General features: G+C 51.5%; 1 protein-coding gene across 1 annotated transcript; it reads right to left on the reverse strand.

The window, feature by feature from the left end:
- Positions 1–295: 295 nt before the first annotated feature.
- LOC141731658 (uncharacterized) lies at positions 296–1,540 on the reverse strand. Its single transcript, XM_074558070.1, has 2 exons — positions 945–1,540; positions 296–860 (listed from the first exon to the last, which is right to left on the reverse strand). Exons 1-2 carry the CDS (start codon positions 1,538–1,540, stop codon positions 296–298), a joined length of 1,161 nt encoding a protein of 386 aa, XP_074414171.1.
- Between the last annotated feature and the right edge of the window lie 20,760 nt (positions 1,541–22,300).

Consider the following 22,300-nt stretch of genomic DNA (forward strand, 5'->3'; position numbering starts at 1 on the left):
CCCTGCCTGGAAATTTCACCCTTCTCTTCAGAGAGAGAGAGAGTCCCTTTCCTGCCCCTAGCAATGACCTGAGGTGGGAGTAAATGTAATGACAGGGCCATGGACAGACCCTCATGTTCTTCCATCCCACATCATATCATTGGCAGGGGCAGGAAAAGGTACAGCTGTCTTCCCAGCATGGATCACAGGGAAAATGGGTCCCCAGGGCTCTTCCCAACGTGGATTCTCCCATGGGGGATAAAGCTGGAGCAGTGCATGAACTCTTCCTGCAGTTGGGGCATGTGCAGGGTTTCTTTTACTGGTGACTCCGTTGGTGTCTGGTCAAGTGAGAGCTGCTGGTGAAGCTCTTCCCACACTGGGGACACTCGTAGGGCCTCTTCCCAGTGTGGATGCGCCGGTGGGTGATGAGGGTGGAGTTGTGCTTGAAGCCCTTCCTGCAGTCAGGGCAGCGGAAGGGCCTCTCAACCGTGTGAATCCGCTGGTGCTGGACGAGATGAGAACTGGTGTGAAACTTCTTCTGACACTCAGGGCACTTGTAGGGCTTCTCCCCAGTGTGGGTCATTTGGTGGATGATCAGTTGGGGCCTCCTACTAAAGGTCATCCCACATTCCCCACACTTGTATGGCCTTTCCCCAGTGTGGATCCTCTGGTGGCAGCTCAAGAGAGACTTCAGACTGAAGCTCTTCCCACATGCCCCACATTCATAGGGTCGTTCTCTGGTGTGGGTCTTCTGGTGGGAGATCAGGTTAGAGTTCTGGCTAAAGCTCATCCCACATTCCCCACACTCGTAGGGCCTCTCCCCAGTGTGGGTCCGTTTGTGCCTAATGAGGTGGGAGTTGCGCTTGAAATCCTTACCACAGCTAGGGCAGAGGAAGGGTCTCTCATCCGTGTGAATCCGCTCATGCAGGAGGAGATCAGAGCTGGTGTGAAAACTCTTCTGACACTCAGGACACTCGTAGGGCCTCTCCCCAGTGTGGATGCGCCGGTGGCTGACGAGGGTGTAGTTGCGCTTGAAGCCTTTTCCACACTCAGGGCAGCGGAAGGGCCTCTCATCTGTGTGAATCTGCTGATGCTGGAGGAGACTGGAGCTGGTCTGAAACCTCTTCTGACACTGGGCACACTCGTAGGGCTTCTCCCCAGTGTGGATGCGTTGGTGGATGATGAGGGCGGAGCTGCAGCTGAAGCCCTTCCCACACTCCCCACACTCATAGGGCCATTGCCCGGTGTGGATCATCTGGTGGCACATCAGGGCGCTGCTCTGCCTGAAGCTCTTCTCACACTCTGAGCACTTGTAGGGCTTCTTCTGATCATGAAGCTGCTCATGGACCACCAGCTCTGAGCTTTGGCTGAAGCTCTGTCCACCTTCATGGCTCAGGGAAGGTCTTTCCTCCTGAGAGCACCCTGGATTGGCCTTGGAGCCCCTCTTCCTGTGGGATCTCTGAGGCATTTCCTCCCAGTTGGAATTCTGCACCGTGGCACTGCTCAAAATGGCCTCTTCCACAAGGTTCTGTTGGGGGCATTTGTCCTTCTTGGTCTCCATCCTCAGCTTCCTCTCTGGGGGAGGAAAGACAAGGAGAGGATGGGATTTGCCTCTGAGCCAGAGGGAAGGGGAAGGAGATCCCCCCAGTGCATCCCTGGTAGGATGGTGTTGGCAGCAGGGTTGTCCTGCAGCTGGGGGCTGTGCTGGGCTGGGAGATGGAGCAGAAGAGAGGGGGAAAGGGGCACTGACTTCCTCCTCACCTGCCTGGGTGTCCTGGGGCATCTTAGTCTTCCTTGCAGTCTCTCCCTCCATCTGGCTAAGTTTTAGGAATGGGAAATCCTGTTCTGGGAGGAAAACAAGGAATGAGCGCACTAAATTTTGCACCGGATTGAAGGCAAACCTGGGGGGGAGTCTAAGCCAGAATTCCAATTAAAAAACAAAATTAGGATCAAGGCAATGATACAGAAACACTGCTTTAAACTGACAGAGTCAGGATATAACCTGACACCCTGTTGGTCAGGGTGATGGCAGCAGTCTCATTAAATGGTGGCTTTAGTCCTGTTGGAGAGATGAACGTGATTCTGTCCAAGCAGTGACCCTGTAGAAGGGTCTGGCCTTCCTCTGAAGGTCCAGTGCTGGTTATGGAGCTCTTGTTCTCTGGGAATCCAGTAGGCAAGCTGCTCCTGTTGTAGCAAGGCTCAGTTTATATCCAGGTAGGAATGCTTGGATCCTCCCCCTGGGTGGAGCATCCCACAATGGGATGATGGAATTTTATCAGTCCTGCAGTGACACTCAATGGCCCATTCGCAGAAGATATCTCCCCTGGAGGGCGTTATCAGGGGTGAGTCATGGAAGAGATAAAGAACATTGCCCCACCTGTTTATAGCAGTTGATGAAGATGGGGATTGAAAACATACATTTGGTTACATCTTGCATTGCAACATTGTCCTGGTTTAGGGCAAATTTGTTAAAGAATCTGCAAAGGAGGGCCCCTCCAGAAAGCGAAACCCACACTGCCCCTCCCCCCAACCGGTTCAGGAAAAAATTCCTCGGAGAGAGGTGGAAAGAACCTGTTTATTTGACTGGCCCAGCACCCCCCAGCACACAAAATGAACAATACCTGATGACACTGCTCTGAGAAAGATGGCAAAATCAGAAAGTCTCTTTCGGGGGGTGGTTGCTCTGTTCTCAGTCCCTCCGGCGCTGGGCCAGCTGCTGCAGCCAAACCTTCGGTGTTCCCGGGTCCCAGTCCGGAGCAGGTTCGAGATGGTCACAGAAACAGGAGAGGAGAAACAGTTCAGGAAGGAATGTGGACTGTTTAGCTAGAGCTAGCTAATAAGCAGAGGCAGAAAGCAGAGCAGAAGCAAGAGCAGAAAAAGAGAGCAAGCAAAAGCAGCAAGCTGAAGCTGGAAGTGAAAAAACAGCCTTATGTACCGCTTTTCTCTGTGTCCCTGATAAGAGAAACCCAAACAAAACTTCCACTCTTCAGAGCCGGTCTTAAAGGCACAGAACAGATGAATGGGGATATACAAGCATCATAACGTCACCCCAGGACAAACCTGAAACAGTGGGGTAATCCCTGCTCAGGGGGTGAACACCACCTCCCTTACCCAAAGTGGCTCAGGTGTAAAACCCCCACCCTGGGAAGGGCACACACACGAGACAATGTCACACTTGGCCCTGCTCCAGTGAAGGTCTCTGTGCCTGTCACTCCCTTCCTTTCCTCCCTTTCTCTTTCTTTCCATCTCTCTCTACACCTTATCATTACTATTCAGTATAAAATCCACATTAAATTCAGTCTCAATATCACCTTAATTGGGGCAGAGGCATCTCTCTAACAATTTTCTTAACCAGATTGCGAAATTATTTTAGCACAGTGAGTTCAGGGCACTGTTGTCTGATCCCAAGTGCCTTTGACAACAGCATGGTTTCCTCCTCTGAGTAGGTTGTGGTTCTCTCTGGAGGAACTCTTGGAAACTTGCACACAGCTTCCTCTGAACAACTTACAGGAGAACTGATGAGAAAAATGGCTGTTGTGGGTGGCCAGTGTAAAAAAAACATTTTATTGTCCTTGCTTTAAAAGTTTGTTAAAATCACTGGAGGAAAGGGAGCAAATGGTACCAGCAAGACTGACAAGGTTCATTCACTCAAGGTAAAGAACACAAGGCTGCTGAAAGTCCCACTAGAAGCCCAGCTCAAGTAGCAAAATTCCCAAATAACTCCTGGATTCCCAGGCTTAGGGGCTTTGCCAACTATGAGAATCATTTTTCTCTTCATCCCTGTAACCTTTGTGACAGGTAATAACAGCTTCCACTTCCTTTTAATAATATCTGTATTGAGCTGAATTTGTGCTTTTCTTTTATTGGAACCTGCCGGCATCTGAGCTGGAGCTGTGCAGGAACCAATGAAACTTGGAATTGCCACAGAATTGCTTCTATTGTCAGTTTATTCAGGTTTGGGAGTTGTTTGCATTTTCATCACATGTGACTTGTCAGAAAATCAAATATTCATCAAAGTATTTTATGCAGAGATAAGTTTGATTTCTTCACACTTTATTTTCTCCAGTCCCCTGGGGATTCTCAAAGGGTCTTTGTGCTTCTCACCCTGGGGGATGCTTGGGAAGGGGGTTAGGGGGGTTGTCCCTGTCCCTGTCCCTGTCCCTGTCACTCCAGGCTATTCCCCAGGGGCTGTCCCTGTCCCTCTCACCCCAGGCCATTCCCCAGGGGGTCTCCATAATTCTCACCCCAGGAAATGCCTGGGAGGGTTTCCCCTCTCTGTCCCTCTCAGCCCAGGCAATGCTCGGGGGTCTCTATCCCCTTGCCCTGAGGGATGCTCGGGGGGTCTCCATCCCTCTGGCCTCAGGCAATGTCTGTGCAGGGCTGGGGACCAGGGGCTCTGTGTCCCTCTCACCGCTGAGGGTGCTCGGGGCTGGGTGGGCTCTCCGACCTTCTCACACCTGGGGAGGCGGGGGGGTCTCTGTCCCTCTCAGCCCTGCTGTGACCCCACCCAAACATCATCGGTGTCAGAGGGACAGAGACACCCCCAAACCCCCAGAGGGGCTGAACCTGGGATTTGGTTTGGAGCTGAGGATTTAGGAAGGGGCTGGAAGTGGGGCTGGGTTGGAGATGGGACTTAGATTTGGATTAGAGCTGGGATTGGGGTAAAGGCTAGACATGGGATTCGTTTTAGGGCTGGGGTTGGGATTGGGTATAGAGCTAATCGAGTATGGGGCTGGGCTGAGATAAAATACAGAACTGTGAGTGTGTCTACACGTGGAGTGAGATTGAGACCAGGATCAGGGTCAGGTTTGGGACTGAGTTCACCCAGGGCAGTACAGGGGGGATGTCACTGGGGGAAGGTTTGAGGAAAATCCTGGTTTGGGGAAAAACAAGGTTTGAATGCCTTGGGTTGGGGATTCCTCCCACCCATGTCCATTTCTAGAAGTCACCTGATGTCCAAAAATCAAGAGTGAATTAAAAGAAGCCACCAGGAGTTTCCCATTTCCAGTCTCATCCCTCTTGGGTTATGGTTGGTTCCCCATCTCAGGGCTGGTGGGCATCCCATGCATCCTGGGGATCCCTCCTTTCCAGGGTCCTGCTTATGGATTCTGGGAGGTTTTGGGGTCCCCAAGGTCCCCTTCTCCAGCCTCCCCTCAATCCAGCCACTTGGGGTTCCCCCTTCGTTTCACTACCCTGTCCTGGTTTAGGGCAAATTTGGTTGAAACCCTCCAAAAGGAGTTTCCTCTAGAATGCTGATTCAGCAGCCCCATCCTCAGCCAAGTTGGGAAAATATTTCCTTGGAGAAAAGTGGAAAAAACCTGTTATTTTACAGGCAAAGCATTTACCAGCGCAAAAATGGAACAATATTAAGCAATAAAACCTCCTGCTGCTCCAAAATAGGTGACAAACTCCGAAAGTCCCTCCTTGGGTTGTAGCTCTGTGCTCTCAGTGTCTTATGAGTGTCTTATCAGTCTGTTATCAGTCCATTATCAGTCCCTACAGCACTGGAAATGCCACCGCCCAGGCTCGGCCAGGTGAGCCACAGGCGAGTTCCCAGTGCTCTTTGGGTGTTCAGTCCAGAGCAGGTTTAAACAGCTTCAAAGAAAAAGAAAAACCACAGTCCAGGGAACTTCTCTGCCTCAGCGAGCTAAAACCTAACTAAAAGCAAAGGAGAGCTCTGTCCTGCTGTTTGTCTGTCAGCAGACAACAGATACCTTAGGTTTTAAGATTTTCTGTTCTGTTTTGATGTGCAGCTTTAGCTTTATATTAAGTGTCACTGGGATCTTTTCTCAGGGTGGTGAAAAGAAAACAATCCTGTTCTAGCTGGAGACTCAAGTACAATCTCGTCAAACTTCAGGCCCAAAGCACAAACAACATGAAAAGAGGAGGGTGGGCAAGCAAGCAAGGAGGATTAAACTTCATAATTTGAAGCTATTAATTGGGCAGTTATGTGCAAATGTACTAAATGTTATAGACCAAGCCCTTTTATGCTCCTATCTTGGAGCCATCTGGGCAGAGCCATGATTGTGGCTCCAGAACTGCCAGGGTGTGGCCTTTGAAGGCATTTCAGTAAAAATCCACGTTATTCCTCTTAGCTCTGTCTGGCCTCTGTTCCAGCTTCTTAAGGCATCACAACAGTTCAGAAGCCGGAATTGGAGGAGTGAGTGCAGTTTCTGAAAACAAACTGCAGCTTCTTCTTCCCCCGCTTCGCTCTCAGAACCAGCCTTAAAGGTGCAGAACTCATTTCTGGGCTAAACGGACCGATGGGGTACAAGCATCATGATGTCACCCCAGGACACCCCTGTCAGGGTCGGGGGGTCCCGTCCCCGCCTCATCTCTGGGCTGCCGGGGGTCCCCCAGCTCCAGTGTCACCCCTTCCCCTCTCACTGCCCTGGGGGTCCCCCGTTCCACAGCCCCGGCTCTCACGGGGATCCCCAAAACCAATGTCCCACCCCGTTGGTACCGGGCCATCCCCACGTGGACCCCCCGGGACCCTCCCGAGGGGCTGTCGTGGCTCCTCTCCCCCGCAAAAGCTCCTCTTAGGGAGCCCGGAGATATCCGGGGCTCGAGTCCAGGATCTGCCGGCTCTGAACACTCCAAAAAATCCTCCCAGAGACCCCTGGCTGGAGCTCGGGCGAGCTCGGCCTCCGCCCTCACCTGCGGCTTGGGGATGGGGATAATGCAGGCTCACTGTGCGGGTGGTGGGAGCGGTGGGATTCTCCTGGTCCTGCTACTCCTCCTTGTCCTCCTCCTCTTTGTCATCGTCATTCTCCTCCTCCTCCTCGTCCTTCTACACCTTGTCTTCCTCCTCCTCTTCATCCTCCTCCTCCTCCAGGGCCTACTCCTCCTCCACCTCCTCCACATCTTTGTCCTTGTCCTCGTCCTCCTTTTCCTCATCCTCCTCCTGGTCCTCCTCCTCCCTCTTGGCCTCCTCCTTATCCATGTCTGCCACATCCTCACCCTCCTCCTCCTCTTCCTCTTCCTCCTCATCCTCCCTATCCTCGTCCTCCTCCTCCGCGTCCTCCCCATCCTCATCCATCTAATCCTCCTCACTCTCCTCCTCCTCATCCACCTCCTCCTTGTCCACCTCCTCTTCCTCCACATCCTGGTCCTCGTCCTCCTCCTCTTCATCCTTCTCCTCCTCCTCGCCCTTTACCTCCATGTCCTAGTCCTCCCCCTCCTCCTCTTCGTCCTTCTCTACCTCCTCCTCCTCTTTGTCATCCTCCTCCTCCATGTCCTCATCCTCCTCCTTGTCCTTCTCCTGCGCCTCCTCGTTGTCCTCCTCCTCCTCCATCACATCCTTGTCTTCTTTCTCCTCCTCCTTGTCCTCCTCTTCATCCTCCTTGTCCTCCACCTCCTCCTCCTCCTTGTCTTCTTCATCCTCCTCCTCCTCCTCATCAGCCTCCTCCTCATTAGCCTCCTCATCCTCATCAGCCTCCTCATCCTCAACAGCCTCCTAGTCCTCCTCATCCTTCTTCTCATCCTACTATCCACATCCTCGTCCTCCCCCTCCTCTTCCTCCTCCTCCTCCTTCATGTCCTCATCATCTTCCTCTTCCTCATCCTCCTTTGGCACCTCATCCTTTTCCTCCGTCTCCTCTTCCACCTCATCCTCCTCCTTCTCCTTTTCCTCCTCCTCCTCCTGGTCTTCCTTGTCCTCATCATCTTCCTCCGCCTCCTCCATGTCCTCGTTCTCCTCCTTCTCCATGCCCACCTCCTCTTCCTCCATGTCCTCATCCTCCTCCTTCACCTCTGCCTCCTCCTCGTCCTCCATCTCTAAGTCCTCCTCCTCCTCCCTCTCCTCCTCCTCCATGTCTGGTCCTCCTCCTCCTCTTCCTCATCCTCCTCCTCCTCGTCCTTGTCCTCCTTTTTCTCCTCCTCACCCCCCTTCTCCTAGTCATTCTCCTCTGCCTCCTCGTTGTCCTCCTCCTCATCCTCTTTGTCCACTTCCTCGTCCTCCTCTTCCTTGTCCTCCTCCTCCACCTCCTCATCCACCTTCCCATCCTCCTCGTCCTGCACCTCCTCCTCCCCATCCTTCTCCTCAACTTCCTCTTCTTCCTCCACCTCCTCATCTTCCTCCTCTGCGTCCTCCTCCTCCACCTCCTCATCCTCCTCCTTCTTCTTCTCCTCCTCCTCCTCCTCCTTGTCCTCCTCCTCCCTGTCCTCCTCCTCTGCTTCATCTCCTCTTCCACCTCCATGTCCTCATCCTTTTCCTTCTCCTCCTCCTCCTTGTCCTCCTCTTCCTTCATGTCCTCATCCTTGTCAACCTCCTCCACCTCCTCCTCCTCCTTGTCCTCCTCCATGTCTTTTCCTCCTTCTCCTCCTCTTCCTCCTTGGCCTCCTCCTCCTTGTCCTCCACCTCCTCCTCTTCCTCCACCTCCTTCTCCTTTGTGCCCTCCTCCTCATCCAACTCCTCCTCTTCCTTGTCCTCGTCCTTCTCCTCTTCCTCCTCCTCGTTGTCCTCCTCTAACCATGCCCTTGTCCTCCTCCTTCTCCTCCTCTTTCTCATCCTCCTCATCCTTTGCCTCGTCCTGCTTGTCCTCCTCATCCTCGCCCTCTGCCTCCTCCTCTACATCATCGGCATCCTCCTCTTCCACCTCTTCCTCCTCCTCCTCTACCTCCTCGTCCTTCTCATCCACCTCCTACTCCACGTCCTCATTGTCCTCCTCTGCATCTTCCTTCTCCTGGTCCACCTCCTCCTCCACATCCTCATCCTCCTCCTCTTCCTCGTTCTCCTCCTCCTCATCATCCTCATCCTCCTTGTCAACAGGACAGAAGAATTTCTCCTCCCTCTTCCCTGTGTAAGGATGAAGCCCAGCTGCCCTTTTCTTCTGGTGCCTCCTCCTCTCCTCAGCTCAGGATGTCAAACTCCTCTAAAAGCAGGAAAATCCCCATTCCCTGTCTCCTTGTGGCTGCAGCCTGGAACGTTCACTCAGAACAAAAACTTTTTGACAGCCCGGCTGAATGACACTGGGAGCAGGTTTGTGAGAAATTGAGGAAAATGCGTTTTGATAGGAAACCAAAGCTACAAATTTATTTCTTTCTGTCACATTCGTTTTCAATCAATTGAAGTTCTGTTTTCAGAGTGCCACCTTCTCAGCTGATTGTGTCTGTGCCCTCCTTTCTCTCCTGCCTTTCTTTCCCTGCTCTGTTTCTCTCTCAGTGTCTCTCTTGACCCAGGGCAGTTGCCACCAGAGACCCTGCCCTGATTTAATTCCCAATCCAGGAGCTACAACAACCATGGGTGAAGTTCTGAAGGCTGGCAGTGAAATGTCACTGTAAGACCTTGCTCCACTTAGCTTTTGGCTCCTTCTTAAGGTCTTTTCCTCCAAGGGCAGGAACATCTTTTCCTGGCTGGGAACTGAAATTCCAGCCCTTGGGAGTGTGTGCCATGGATCCCAGAGGGGCGTTCCCGAGGCTCCCAGGGTGCTGCTCTTGGCGTGCCTCCCAAGAAGCTGGGACAAGGTGCAGCAGCTCTGTTGGTTCTACAGTGCCACAAGGGCCCCTGGTTCCATGAGTTTCCCTACTGCCAACAGAGGTTGCTTGGTTCCCATGATGCCCTGCTGTGTCACCATGGATATTTGGTGCCATGAAGTTCTTCAGTGTCACAATGGCCTCCCTCGCTCCATGAGCTTCCACAGTGTCACAGTGGACTCCTTGGATCCACAGTGTCACAATGGACCACTGGATCCATGTGGCCCTGCTGTGTCACCATGGCCCCTTGGTTCCATAGGACTCCAGGGTCACAACTGACTCCTTGCTTCCACATCGCCCCCTCAGTGCCAAAATGGCCGATTCATTCCATAAGGAAGACAAAAGTTTTTTAGAAGCATTGAGCAAATCCTGCTCAACACACCTGGGAACATCTGTTTGCATTCAAGAGAGAGGTTAAAGGTGAGGATGGCACCAGCAGCTTCCATCTGCAACAGAGATTCAGGGAAAGGACAGGGACAGAGAATTCAGCTGCAAGACTCAGAGAATTCTGCTTCCAGAGATCTTTTTTGCTCACGCTGTCCCTTGGGGAAAGGTGGCACCATTCCAGGCAGCCTGGACTGAGCAGGTCGTTCCTGAGTGGGGTTTGTAGTTCAGGAAACCTGCTCAGGCTTTGCCATTCTTTCCTTCCCAACAGGAAACTTCTCCAGGTCCTGTGTGCAGGTAGAGCCTTGAGGAGAGCAGGTGGGACATGGTGCACTCGTCTGGGACATGGAGCTGCAGAGCTCAGGGGACAAGGATCTGCTGGAGGGCACAGGGATGTCAGTGCCAGGTGGGCCATGTCAGACATGGCGAGGCTGGGGGTGAGGAGGAGCTTGTCCAAACAGGGTCAGCCCTCAAGGGGCTCATTCTTCTCTGTGCCCAGACCTCCTAAGGAAATATTCAGCATCAAGATGACCTGAGGAATGCTTTTATCAGCTCTTCTCTGAACTGGAAAATAAAAAATACTCACTTGATTAAAGAAGAAAAGTCATGAAGTGTACTTTGAAATCTTCTCTTGAAAAGAATTCTAAACTGACTCCAGTGAGCTGTACAAGCCCTGAAGACCTGAAAACCATTGAAGCTGGAGAAAGAGCCTCGAAGTGCTTTCTTATTTTAATCAAACCCATGGTGGACTTGGGGTTGAGTTGAGGACCCTCAGGCACTGAGAGAAGGCTGAAGAAGCTGCTCAAGAAATCAGAAGCAAAGCTCCAAGTCCCCTGGAGCATCACTGGGCCCCACTGAGGGCAGGGAGTGCCAAAGGCTCCCCAGCGACTGCTGAGAGCAATTCCTTGAGGCCAGGATTGCAGGTAGCCAAAGGCTCTGAGCAGGGAATTGCAGTGCTGAGCAAGGTCTGGGCTGGCTGGGGGAAGCAGAAAGGCCAAGCCCTGAGCCCAGCCTGGGCCAGCAGGGCCTGTCCCTCACGGGTGGCTCAGGGCTGTTTGTGGGGCAGTGGGATGTGAGGGGCAGCAAGGACAAATGGCATCAACCTGTGTGACACTGCAGATCCTCATGGAACCAAGGGGCCAGTGTGATACTGTGGGAAGTTGTGGAACCAAGGGGATCATTGTGGCACTGTTGGGGCCCATGGAACCAAAGGGCCAGTGTGACACTATGGAGCCTCATGGAAACAAGAGGCCATTGTGAGCCTGCAGGGCTGGAGCACCCCAGAACACTGAAATGCTAGGGGTAACCAAAGATTCCTTTACTTGAGTTTGGTGCACAGGAGAAACACCAACCAGATATCCTCAACACGGACAATGGAAAGAATATTCTTGGTAGCAAGGAGCCCACAAGGATGATCGAGTCCAGCTCTTAAGGGAATGGCCCACACGGGGATTGAACCCACAGCCTCAGTGATACCAGCACAATGCTCTAACCAAGTGAGCTAAGAGGTCCAAATGACACAAAATTTTACTGGCAAAATATAGACAATCAAGGAACTTGAGCAAAGCATTTAATAGAACATATTATAATAGAACAATAATAGAACAACCACTTCAACAGAAAACTCTTATCAAAGCATTAACTTCATTAACTTAGCCATTTATCCTAAAAACTTTTAGCCCTTAAGATGTTAAGTTACCCAAAAATGTTCCAGGTATTTAAGAGTAGAAGGAGAAGAAATAGAGAACACCAGAAAGACAGAAGATCTATAGAAACACACACACATCAGTACCGAGCTTTAGCAACAGGAACAGAGGAACCCTAGGAAAATGCAGGACCCAGATCATGGTCTGGCCTCGTGCTTTGGCTTTTAAGCCCCTGGGCCTTCATGGGCCCACCACTGAGGTGGGACTGCCAGGTGCTTGTCCAACCAGGGTAGACACCAGCTTCTGGTGTGTGATTGATTGACAGCTCAGCCAATCAGAGCTGGGTCAACATCACCCACCCACCCCCCCTCCCCCCCACTGTATGATTGACAGCTCTGCCAGGCCAGGGCTGGGGGTGGGGCTCTGTCCCACCACAAGCCAAGGCCTGACCCAGCCCTGGCCTCACACGGGCATTCCGAGCATCCCAAGGTGTCTTGGGACATCGATCTCATCCAGCCTCTGCAAGCGACCATGGTGACACTATAGAACCTCATGGAACCATGGGTCAGTTCTGACAATGCAGGTCCAAGGACACCACGGTGACACTACGGAACCTCATGGAATCAAGGAGACCATTGTGCAACTCAGGGGCCCTATGGATGCAAGGGTCAGTAATCAAACAGTGGGGCCCATAGAAACAAGGAGACAGTGTGACACAGCAGGGCCGCATGGAGCCAATGGACCCTTGTGTCTCTGTTGGGGCTCATGAAACCAAGAAGCCATTGTGACATTGCAAGATTTCATGGAATCAAGGAGAACACTGCGACAGTGTGAGCACCCATAAAATCAAGGGAACATGGAACAGGTCTGCCTGGTTTGTACTCCTGGGGGCTGTCTGACAGCTCCCACTGAATTTGACATGTCAAGGGCCACTTCTCATCTGACTGTGAAGCACTGGGGCTCTGTGCATTCCTTCCTATAGAAAAGAACTCTCTTTCTTATCTAGGCTCCCATGGCTGAAATTAGCATTCTGCCTCTGTAATTCCCTATATCCATGGGTTTCTCCCAAACAAAATCTGCCAATACAGTCAAGTCTGGCTAGCCTCAGTCTCTGGTGACTGCCTCTCATCTGCTGCGGAGCTCTGTGCTTTCCTTCCTATGGAGACCAGTTTGACACTGCAGGGTTTTGTGGAGCCAAAGGGCATTGTTACACTGTAGGAACTTGTGGAACCAAGGGGATCATTGTGACACTGTGAGTACCATGGATCCAAGGGGCCACTGTGACACTGTGTGGCCTCATGGAACCACGGACATCTTTGTGGTTCTGTTGGGCTGCATGGTCCCAAGGTGCCAGTGTGAAGTGCTGTGGCTCTGTGGAACCAAGAGGCCATTGATGCATTTCAGGGCCTCGGGGAGCCAAAGGGCCATTGTGATCCTGCAGGGCACCTTGGATCCATGGAGAGCATTGTGGCATTGAAAGGCCCCATGAATCATGGAGACCAGTGTGACACTATGGGGACACACAGAACCAAAGGGCCACTGTGACCCTGCAGGGCCTCATGGAAGGAAGGGGCCATTGTGACACTATGGGAAGTTGTGGAAATAAGGGAATCATTGTGGCACCACTGGAGCCCATGGAAACAGGGGGCTATGGTGACACAGAGGGGCTTCATGGAACCAATAAATCATTATGACACATGAGGCCTTGTGGAACCATGGAGACCATTGAGATCCTTAAAGACTTGTGTAACCAAGGGGCCATTATGACACCTTAGGGCATCATGGAAGCAAGAGAACCATTGTGACACTGCAGGGCCCTGTGGAAGCAAGGGAACATGAAATAGGTGTGGCTGCCTTGGTCTCCCAGGGGTCACCTGACAGGTCTGGCTGACCTTGGAATGTGGAAGGCCACTCCCATCTGCCCCTGAAACACTGGGGCTCTGGGCTTTCCTTTGTATAGAAAAGAACTGTCTGTCATTTCCAGGCATCCATGGCCAAAATTTGGATTCCTACTCCAAATTTCTGTGTGTCCAAGGATTACTGCCAGACAAAAGTTGCCAGGACAGACAGGTCTGGCTGGTCTTTGACTCCTGAGTGCCAGAACTCACCTGTTTTCCAAACACTGGAAAGGGCTCTCTGCTTTTTGTTTTATGGAAGAAAAACATCCATCTTCTCCAGGCACAAATGTCTGAAATTAAGATTCCACATTCAGAGTTTCAAATATCCAAGGGTTGCTCCAAGCAAACCCACCTGGACAGACAGGTCAGGCTTGCCTTGGCCTGTGGTGGTTGCCACTCATCAGCTCCTGAAACACGGGGGCTCTGTGGTTTCCTTCCTATGGAGACCAATGTGACATTTGGGAGCCTTGTGAAATGAAGGGGCCATGGTGACACTGCAGAGCACCATGGATCCAAGGGACCATTGTGACACTGTGAGGCCTCATGGAACCAAGGACATCATTGTGGCTCTGTTGGGCTGCATGATCCCAAGGGGCCAGTGCAAATCAGCAATGTGAGAGTTAGCCCGGCTGTGACTCAGAATCAGTCAGATTTTACCTCGGAAGAACTGGGCGTGAGTTTCACGTCCTGGGAGTCATTCTTTTAACTTGGTGTGAGCCTGAGAGTTCCCCCATAAGCCTGTAGTTTTGTTATGCAAAGTTGTCCAAATTCTACTCCCCTATTGGTTTATTGGTTGCTTGTTTCTTCTATATGGTTATTGTTCTAGTTTTCTAGCCCCAAGTGTCTATGTTGTTGCTTCCCATTTGTCTCAGGTTTTAGGATCCTGTCCCCTTTACTGTGCAGGACTTCTCCATGTTTATTGTTTTTCACTCTGTTATTAAAGTTCATTTTAAAAACTCCATTGATTCTGCTCTTTATCATTTTCGCCACCCTCGCCCTGAAGTCAGGGAACCAGAGAGGTTAATCACAGCCACCTTCATTGTGACATTTGGTGCCCGAACAGGGACCATGACATTCAGGGCTCCCTGTGTCAGTCACATCAGCTGCGGTTAGCTGATGGATAGGCCAGTGCTCCCTGGGATTTGAGATTGTGCCGGGCCCAGCAGATTCATCATTTGTTCAATGGATCTTGCCCAGGTTAGGAAGGGACAACAACGGTTTCACCTGTATAGGATTGCAGGTGGATTTGGGAACATGCAAGACATTTATTGCCCATTTTGCCACTCTGTTTTTACAACACACACTCCTCTCCCAAAACTGATTTGGTGTGTTCCGTTGGCTCTCTCCGATAAGGCAGTAAAAGAAAAGTGGGCAGCCAGATGTCCACAGTAGAAAGGAACGTATATGGATGCTTTAAGTTAATTGTCACTGATCATGACAAAATATTTTCAAAAAATGCATTAAAATATATCATGAGGTGGATCATTAAAAATTTTACAGACACCTCTGCTGTCAAAATCCATACCACTGAATTTTGACATTAACGGAGGGTTAAATTGTACAACCTTTTGATCACAAGGGACCCCATAGCACCCCACATGCTCCCCATCTTCCACGCCATCCTTGAGACCCTTAACCAGCAAGCAACGTGTTGAAAACTCAATCCGTTGGTCACTCCTAACTCGGGACCTCCCCTCAAACCTGCCTTTCTCAGACCTTCCATGATGGTCCAAGATGGCAATGGCCATGCTGTCTTGGAGCATCATGCCTGGAGACTGAAGATGGAAGGAGCCCTAATGTGGTTTGGGAGCACAACCATCCTCCCTCCATCTTGGCTCGTCAACTTCCTACTACCACAACCTTCTCTCCTGCCATGAATGAACCTCCAGACTCCACCCCCATAACGGCAGGTCATGCCCCCACTGTTAATCATCCTCTTCACCCTGGGCCGTACCTCCAGTTAAGGAAGGAGACTGGCAAATAGTCTCAAACTCCTCGTTGCCCCCATATAAAATAAGGGGGCAGAATCCCAGCTATCAGCCATTGGTTTACAACGAAATCAAGGAGGTGTAGGGCACCTAAAGACCATAGGAAGGACTTACCTTGTTTTAATGGCCTAATGAGGGCCATGGTTACTGCTCAGGTCTTAATCCCCTATGATTTAAAATATATTATGACCATGTTGTTGTCACCTACAGAATACACCCTGTGAAAAGGGGGATGGAAGTGTTTACTAAATCAATTAATAGCAGACTATGCTAATAATGAGACAAGGGCGGAATTGACAATCAACCATCTAGCTGGAGAAGGACAACACAGCCTACCAGATGATCAAGCAGCAGGTATCTCCAGAGAAGTATTGGATGATAACAAAGAGTTGGCTTTGAAAGCTTTAATCCAGCTATCGGATGGTAGCACCCCCAATTTGAACTACCTTGGGTGGCTGCAGCTCAAGCTTTAGGACAATTAGACCATCTTGGGTGCCTGTTAAGTAAGCAAACCAATGCTACCTCCCTCACATTGAGTGGCCTGCTCTCAGACATAGAGATCATCAGACAGGCCACCTTGCAGAACAGCGATAGAGTTTTTGCTCTAGGCACATGGGCATGGATGTGTAGACTCTGAGGGATGTGTTGCATGAACCTCTCCAGCCACAGCGAGACAATCCACAAGAGTATTCAGGTACTGAAGGAAGGATTCCAGAAGCTTCAAGTGGAAAACAAAAACTGCGTGAATAAACTCTTCCAATCCAAGGGACTAAAGGGTTGGATGATGTCAAGCTAAAACAGGACTATTAATTCTCTGAGAGGTTGTTGTTGTTGTATTGTTTATTGTCCCATGTTTGTTTAGATGCTTTTAGAAAGTCTCACAAAATTCTTTCAGTTCCATCTTTGTTGTAAAACAGAAAGGTGGAAGATTCCCAACATAGGCTCCTCATGGACTCCTTGGAGGAGAGAATTGGAGGCCAAAAACCCTCTCAGAGACTCAGTGTGGAAAGGAAACTCTTTAAAAGTACCTCAAAGTATTCCTAAGTCCATAAAGTACCTTAAAAACCTTGAGTATCTCAAGGCATTTATGAGCCCCACTGAGTGTCAGTACAAAGCTCTCAAGGGACTCATTAAAGCAGATAATTGGGGCCACGATTGCAAAGCCTCTCACAGAGTCTGTATCAAAAGGGAAACACCAAGTACCTTAAAATAACTGGAGTACCTGAAGCATTAATGCGCCCCACTGAGTGTTGTTACTGACAAAGCCTCTCCAGGGACTAATTACAGCAGATAATTGGAGGCCATGATTGCGCAAACCTCTCAGAGACTCCAAGGCAAAAGCCAAACCCAAAGTCCTTTGAAAAACCTGCAGTCCCTGGGAGCATTCAGGAGCCCTCAGGGCAATTCCTGGCCAAGGCTCCCCAAGGGACTCCTTCCAGCAGATCCTTGAGGCCACTGGGATGTGGGCTAGGGGGGGATGCTGAGGGCAGGCCAAGGGGCTGACAGTGCCCAGCCTGGCTGGGGCTGTGCCAGGAGGCCCCAGGGCCTCAGGACAAGGTGTCTCCTCACAGCCCTTGGTGGCACAGACCCTGCTGCTGTGCTCCAGGGCACCAAGACTTGGCTTCTCTTTGTCCCCATCTGTCATCACTGCCTCCAGTTCTCTGCTCTGCCTGGGGCCTGGGGACACTTTCTCAGCCGTGTCCCTCAGTGGGACCCATTACAAGTCCAAGAAACTTTGGAGTTGGATTCTGACTTGGAGTTCTTGAGAGGTTTCGTCAGCTGCCTCTCAGGTACTGATGTTCAGGGCCTGAGCACAAAGCCTCAGAGGCTCATTAAAGTCCTTGTGCTGTGTCTGTGCTGCTGAGCTGGGCTGGGCTCTTGGCACAGAGGCAGCTCCTGGTAACCAAGAAGAGCTTCAAAAGCACATTTCTCTGGATGAGCAGCTCTTCTGCCAGCCCAGCAGGGCTGGGGTACTGCCTGCAGCCACCCTGGGCACAGCCCCGAGGCAGAGAGAGCTTCAATCAGTCAGGGCAGGGAAGGTGCTGAGAAGTGCCTGGGGCAGAATCCCTGCCAGCCCTTGGCACAGGAACCTCTGGCTGCAGGACAATGCAGCTGCAGCTCCTGGAGCCATCTCCTCAAGCTGGAACATCCCAATGCCTACAGACCCTGTGAGTACATTCTCTGATTGCCTCTTGTGCAGAGCAGCCAGGGGTGCCCAGGGCTGTCCTGCAGAGCAGGGTCCTGCAGCCCAGGGTGCTGTGCTGGGGCAGGGACTCTGCTGCCTGCCAGGGAAAGCTCTCAGCCAGCCCTGGCAGCTGCTCCCAGAACTGGGGAGAAGCTCTGGGGGGAAGGAGCCACCCTGAGCAGGGCAGGTGCTGCTCCCAGCTCCAGACCTGCCTGGATAGAGCTCCAGAGGTCATTTCCCAAACAAGGCAAGCCTGGGATTGCTGTAAAGATCAGGAGCTTTCCTGAGAGTGTTTTCAATTTCCTGCTTGGTGAAGGATGGGAAAGTTGGGATGATGACAATATGATTTTCTCATTTTATACATTTTTCATATATTTGCAGTTCTATAAGTTACTATTACATAGTTTTAAATATATAATCCTTATTTAAGTCTATTAAACTCTTAATGAACTCTATTACTGTTATATACTTCTATAACTATAATCCTATATTAACTCTATTATTTCCCCTAAGCCTTTTCTTTGATTTTAGAAAAATAAGCTGATTGTCTAAATGCATCCCTGAAATACATATAGTATACAATACATATAGTATCCTGTATAGTCTTATTATCAGGAAGAGGACCTACAAGAACATTTTGTTTTTTGACCAGAATGTGAGCAGTCATAACAAAAATTGAAGGCAAAGAAGCCCTTGGACTTACTCCAAATGGATTGAGCCAGGGGTGTGTAACTGGGGTAAGTGAATCTCCTATTGGACGTTCCTGATAAATTTTCTTTATTAATCAACCTTAATTAATTGTGTAAATCAGTCCCCAGGTGTGCCCCATCCCCACTGGGACACGTGGAAGCTTCCAAAAAAGGTCTGGTTTTTACTTTACTGGTCTAACACTGTTGCAAGGGGTTTATTTGTCTCTTTTGATTATAAAAAACAAGGGGATGAGAGAAGAAGAACAGGAATTGTAATCCCAGAATCTCAGGACATTCTGAGTTGAAAGGGACACACAGGATCATACAACGAACGTTTGAACATTTACAGGGACTGCAGAACTGTAAATTAAGCTGGTCAGTATCTCTGCTGGGAGCCTCCCAAAGGGCCCTCAGCCACTCCTCAGCCCTGAACAGCAGAAGCATCACCTCTGCAGGGCCCAGCAGGACTCTCCTGAGCTGTCCTTGCCCAGCTGCACACAGGGCCTGCCCCGGCCAGGGCCCTGCACACAGGCAGGTTTCTGTAGGGCCCCGGCCAGGGCACACAGACTGGGATGGGCTCTGTGAGCGCTGGCAGGGAAAAGGCTCCTCTCAGGAGGGAATGTCCAGGCCCAGGGAGATGCTCAGGGAAGGAGAGGGGGCTGAAGAGAGCAGTGCTGGGGGCAGGATGAGGGCACTGTTGGTGTGTGGGAGGAGCCAGGCACAGCTGGGCACGGGAACACTGTCCTGTGTGCCCGGCTGTCTCTGTCCTGCCCTCTCAGGCACAGCACCACAACATCTTCTCTTGGTTCTGCCCTGCCCTGATATTGTCACTGTTATCTGCTGCTCTCAGGGAGGCTCTGGCATTTGCAGCAGCTGAGTCAGGCACCACCCTTGGCATTCCTGCCAGGCAGGGCTGTCCATGGGAATGGGGTGTCCAAGCTTCCCGGGCACCAGTGGGGCTGTGGGCAAAGCAGTCCATGGGAAAGGGGAATGAGCTGAGCCCTATCCCCGGGATCCCATCATGGGCACAGCCAGGGATCTCCTTGCTGTGCCCTTCCAAGCTCTGAGCTGCCCTCCTGGGTGCAAATCTGTGCCAGAGCCTCTGGGAGTTCCCTGAATGTCTCACGGGGAAGGGCAGAGCTGCCACAGCTGAGGAAATGCTGTTGGGTTTGCCAAGGTAGCCGTGAGTGTCCTTGGCACAAGGGGGTGCTGAGACCTTGCCCAGAGATCTTTAGAGAGGGTGAGACATTCAGGGATCCCTCTGCTCTGGGCAGGGTCTGGTTTATCCCAGGCTGACCCAGGAGTCTCATTGTGCTCTGATTGCAGCCAAAGGTGCAAAGCCAGGTCATTTGTGAACAAGCCCATCCAGCCCCTCACCTTCCCTCATCCACAGGGAATCCTTTGCCTCTCCCATCTCTCAGTGGCAAACTCTGAGTGCAGCAGAAATGCTGAGGATTTCTGACCTCAGAGAGCCAGAAATGATGTGTGCATATGAAAAGAATTCCTAAAAAACTACTGCCATCCTTTGGACTTGAAAGTGCAAATGGCACCAAGCCTTTTTGCAGTTGGAGTGATTCCCCTGAGAAATTCTGACTAACCAGGCTTGTCCCTCTGCCAAATGGCCACAAACCCACAGTACTGGGGCAGGGATGGCTCCTCGAGAGCCCCCACGCACAGGCCTGGCTGCTCCTGGCACATTCAGCCAGCAAAACTGGAGCTCAGGCAGGGACGTGGGTGAAGGTTTTCCCAGAGCAGGAAAAAGGGTGGGTGAGTCCCAGTGGGACAATCTGCAGGAAATGGCTCAGGTTTGGCCCTCCTGACTTGTGACTGTCCTTTCTCCATGAAGAGGTCCCCATGTGCAGCTCCAGCAAATGTCCAACAGCAGCTCCATCAGCCATTTCCTCCTGCTGGCATTGGCAGACACGCGGCAGCTGCAGCTCCTGCACTTCTGCCTCTTGCTGGGAATCTCCCTGGCTGCCCTCCTGGGCAACGGCCTCATCATCAGCACCGTAGCCTGCGGCCACCACCTGCACACGCCCATGTTCTTCTTCCTGCTCAACCTGGCCCTCTCTGACCTGGGCTCCATCTGCACCACTGTCCCCAAAGCCATGCACAATTCCCTCTGGATACCAGGAACATCTCCTACACAGGATGTGCTGCTCAGCTATTTTTCTTTATGTTCTTCATCTCAGCAGAGTTTTATCTGCCGACCATCATGTGCTACGACCGCTACGTGTCCATCTGCAAACCCCTGCACTACGGGACCCTCCTGGGCAGCAGAGCTTGTGCCCACATGGCAGCAGCTGCCTGGGCCAGTGCCTTTCTCTATTCACTGCTGCACACGGCCAATACATTTTCCCTACCCCTGTGCCATGGCAATGCCCTTGGCCAGTTCTTCTGTGAAATACCACAGATCCTCAAGCTCTCCTGCTCCAAATCTCACTTCAGGAAATTTGGGCTCATTACTGTTAGTGCCTGTTTAGGACTTGGGTGTTTTGTGTTCATTGTTTTCTCCTATGTGCAGATCTTCAGGGCCGTGCTGAGGATCCCCTCTGAGCAGGGACAGCACAAAGCCTTTTCCACCTGCCTCCCTCACCTGGCTGTGGTCTCCCTGTTCCTCAGCACTGGTACATTTGCCTACCTGAAACCCCCCTCCATCTCCTCCCCATCCCTGGATCTGGCCCTGTCAGTTCTGTACTCGGTGGTGCCTCCAGCACTGAACCCCCTCATCTACAGCCTGAGGAACCAGGAGCTCAAGGCTGCAGTGAGGAGACTGATGACTGGATGCTTTCAGGAACATTAAACTGGCTGCGTATTTTCTGCAAATCACTTGTAATAAAAGTTATTATTGATACTTCTTTTTGGTTCTATTTTGGATGTTCTTTTGCTTTGTTGTACTTTTCTTATATTGTCCACAAACAAATGTCATGGTTTTTACCATTTCTCATTTTGTTTCTCTCCACCTTCCCTGTGGCCAGAGACTGTGTCAATGAGAGGCTGTGCTCTTGGCAGTTTTAAAGGAGCTAAGGGATGTCCCAGCAATGTTTTCTGCAGATATGCTCTTTAATTGCCCTCTCTGGAGCTGTAGCAGCAATGTCTGTGTGCAGAGCTGGGGGCAGATCAGTGGTGGCCTATCAGCTCTGCTCCTGCTGGCCACACCATTCCTGATCCAGGCCAGGAGCCATTGGCCTTCTTGGCCAGCTGGGCACACTGCTGGCTCATGTCCAGCCTGCTGTCCACCAGTCCCTGCAGGTCCCGTTCTGCCTGGCTGCTGTCCAGCCACTCTGTCCCTAGCCTGTAGTGCTGCAGGGGTTGTTGTGGCCAAAGTGCAGGACTCAGCACTTGGATTTGTTAAACCTCAGCTTGTTGGATTTGGGCCCTGGATCCAGCCTGCCCAGGTCTCTGTGCAGAGCCCTCCTGCCCCCCAGCAGATCAACACTCACACCCAGCTTGGTGACATCTGCAAAGATATCCTTGGTTCCATGGTGCCCTCAGTGTTACAATGTCCCTTTGGTTACAACAGGCCCTGCACTGTCACACTGATCCCCTTGGTTCCATGGGGTCCCAAGTTGTGACAGTGGACCCATTGGTCCTATGGGGCTTCACAGTGTCACAGCTGCAGTTTCACAGTGGCCACTTGGTTCCATGAGGCCCCAGGGTGTCACAATGGCCCCATGGTTACATGAGGTCCCACACTGTCACCATGGTCTCTGTGGTTTCACAAGTCTCCTCAGTGTCACAATGGACTCCTTGTTTCCATGAGACCACACAGTCACATTATTCCTGATTCCTTGAAGCCCCCTCGTGTCGCAGTCACGTGTCGCAGGTCCCTTGGTTACACAGGATCCTGCAGTGTCACAATGTCCCCTTGGTTCCATGAGGCCCCGCAGTGTCAGAACAACCCCTTGGTTCCACTGGGCCCTGGAGTCTCCCAATGGTCTCCTTGGTTTTACAGTGTCAAAATGCTGAAACCCCTTGGTTACACAAGGCCCTGCAGTGTCACAATGGCCTCTGTGGTTCCATGAGGACCCAGAGTGTCACGGTGCACTCCCTGGTTC

Source organism: Zonotrichia albicollis, chromosome 24 (genome assembly GCF_047830755.1).
Source record: "Zonotrichia albicollis isolate bZonAlb1 chromosome 24, bZonAlb1.hap1, whole genome shotgun sequence".
NCBI classification, from domain to species: domain Eukaryota; kingdom Metazoa; phylum Chordata; class Aves; order Passeriformes; family Passerellidae; genus Zonotrichia; species Zonotrichia albicollis.

Coding starts and splice junctions, on each gene's coding strand:
- LOC141731658 (XM_074558070.1), bottom strand. CDS start 1,540: ATGGAGACCAAGAAGGACAAATGCCCCCAACAGAACCTTGTGGAAGAG. Junction 861..944: donor AGGCCCTACGAGTGTCCTGA/GTGTCAGAAGAG, acceptor CCTCTGCCCTAG/CTGTGGTAAGGATTTCAAGC.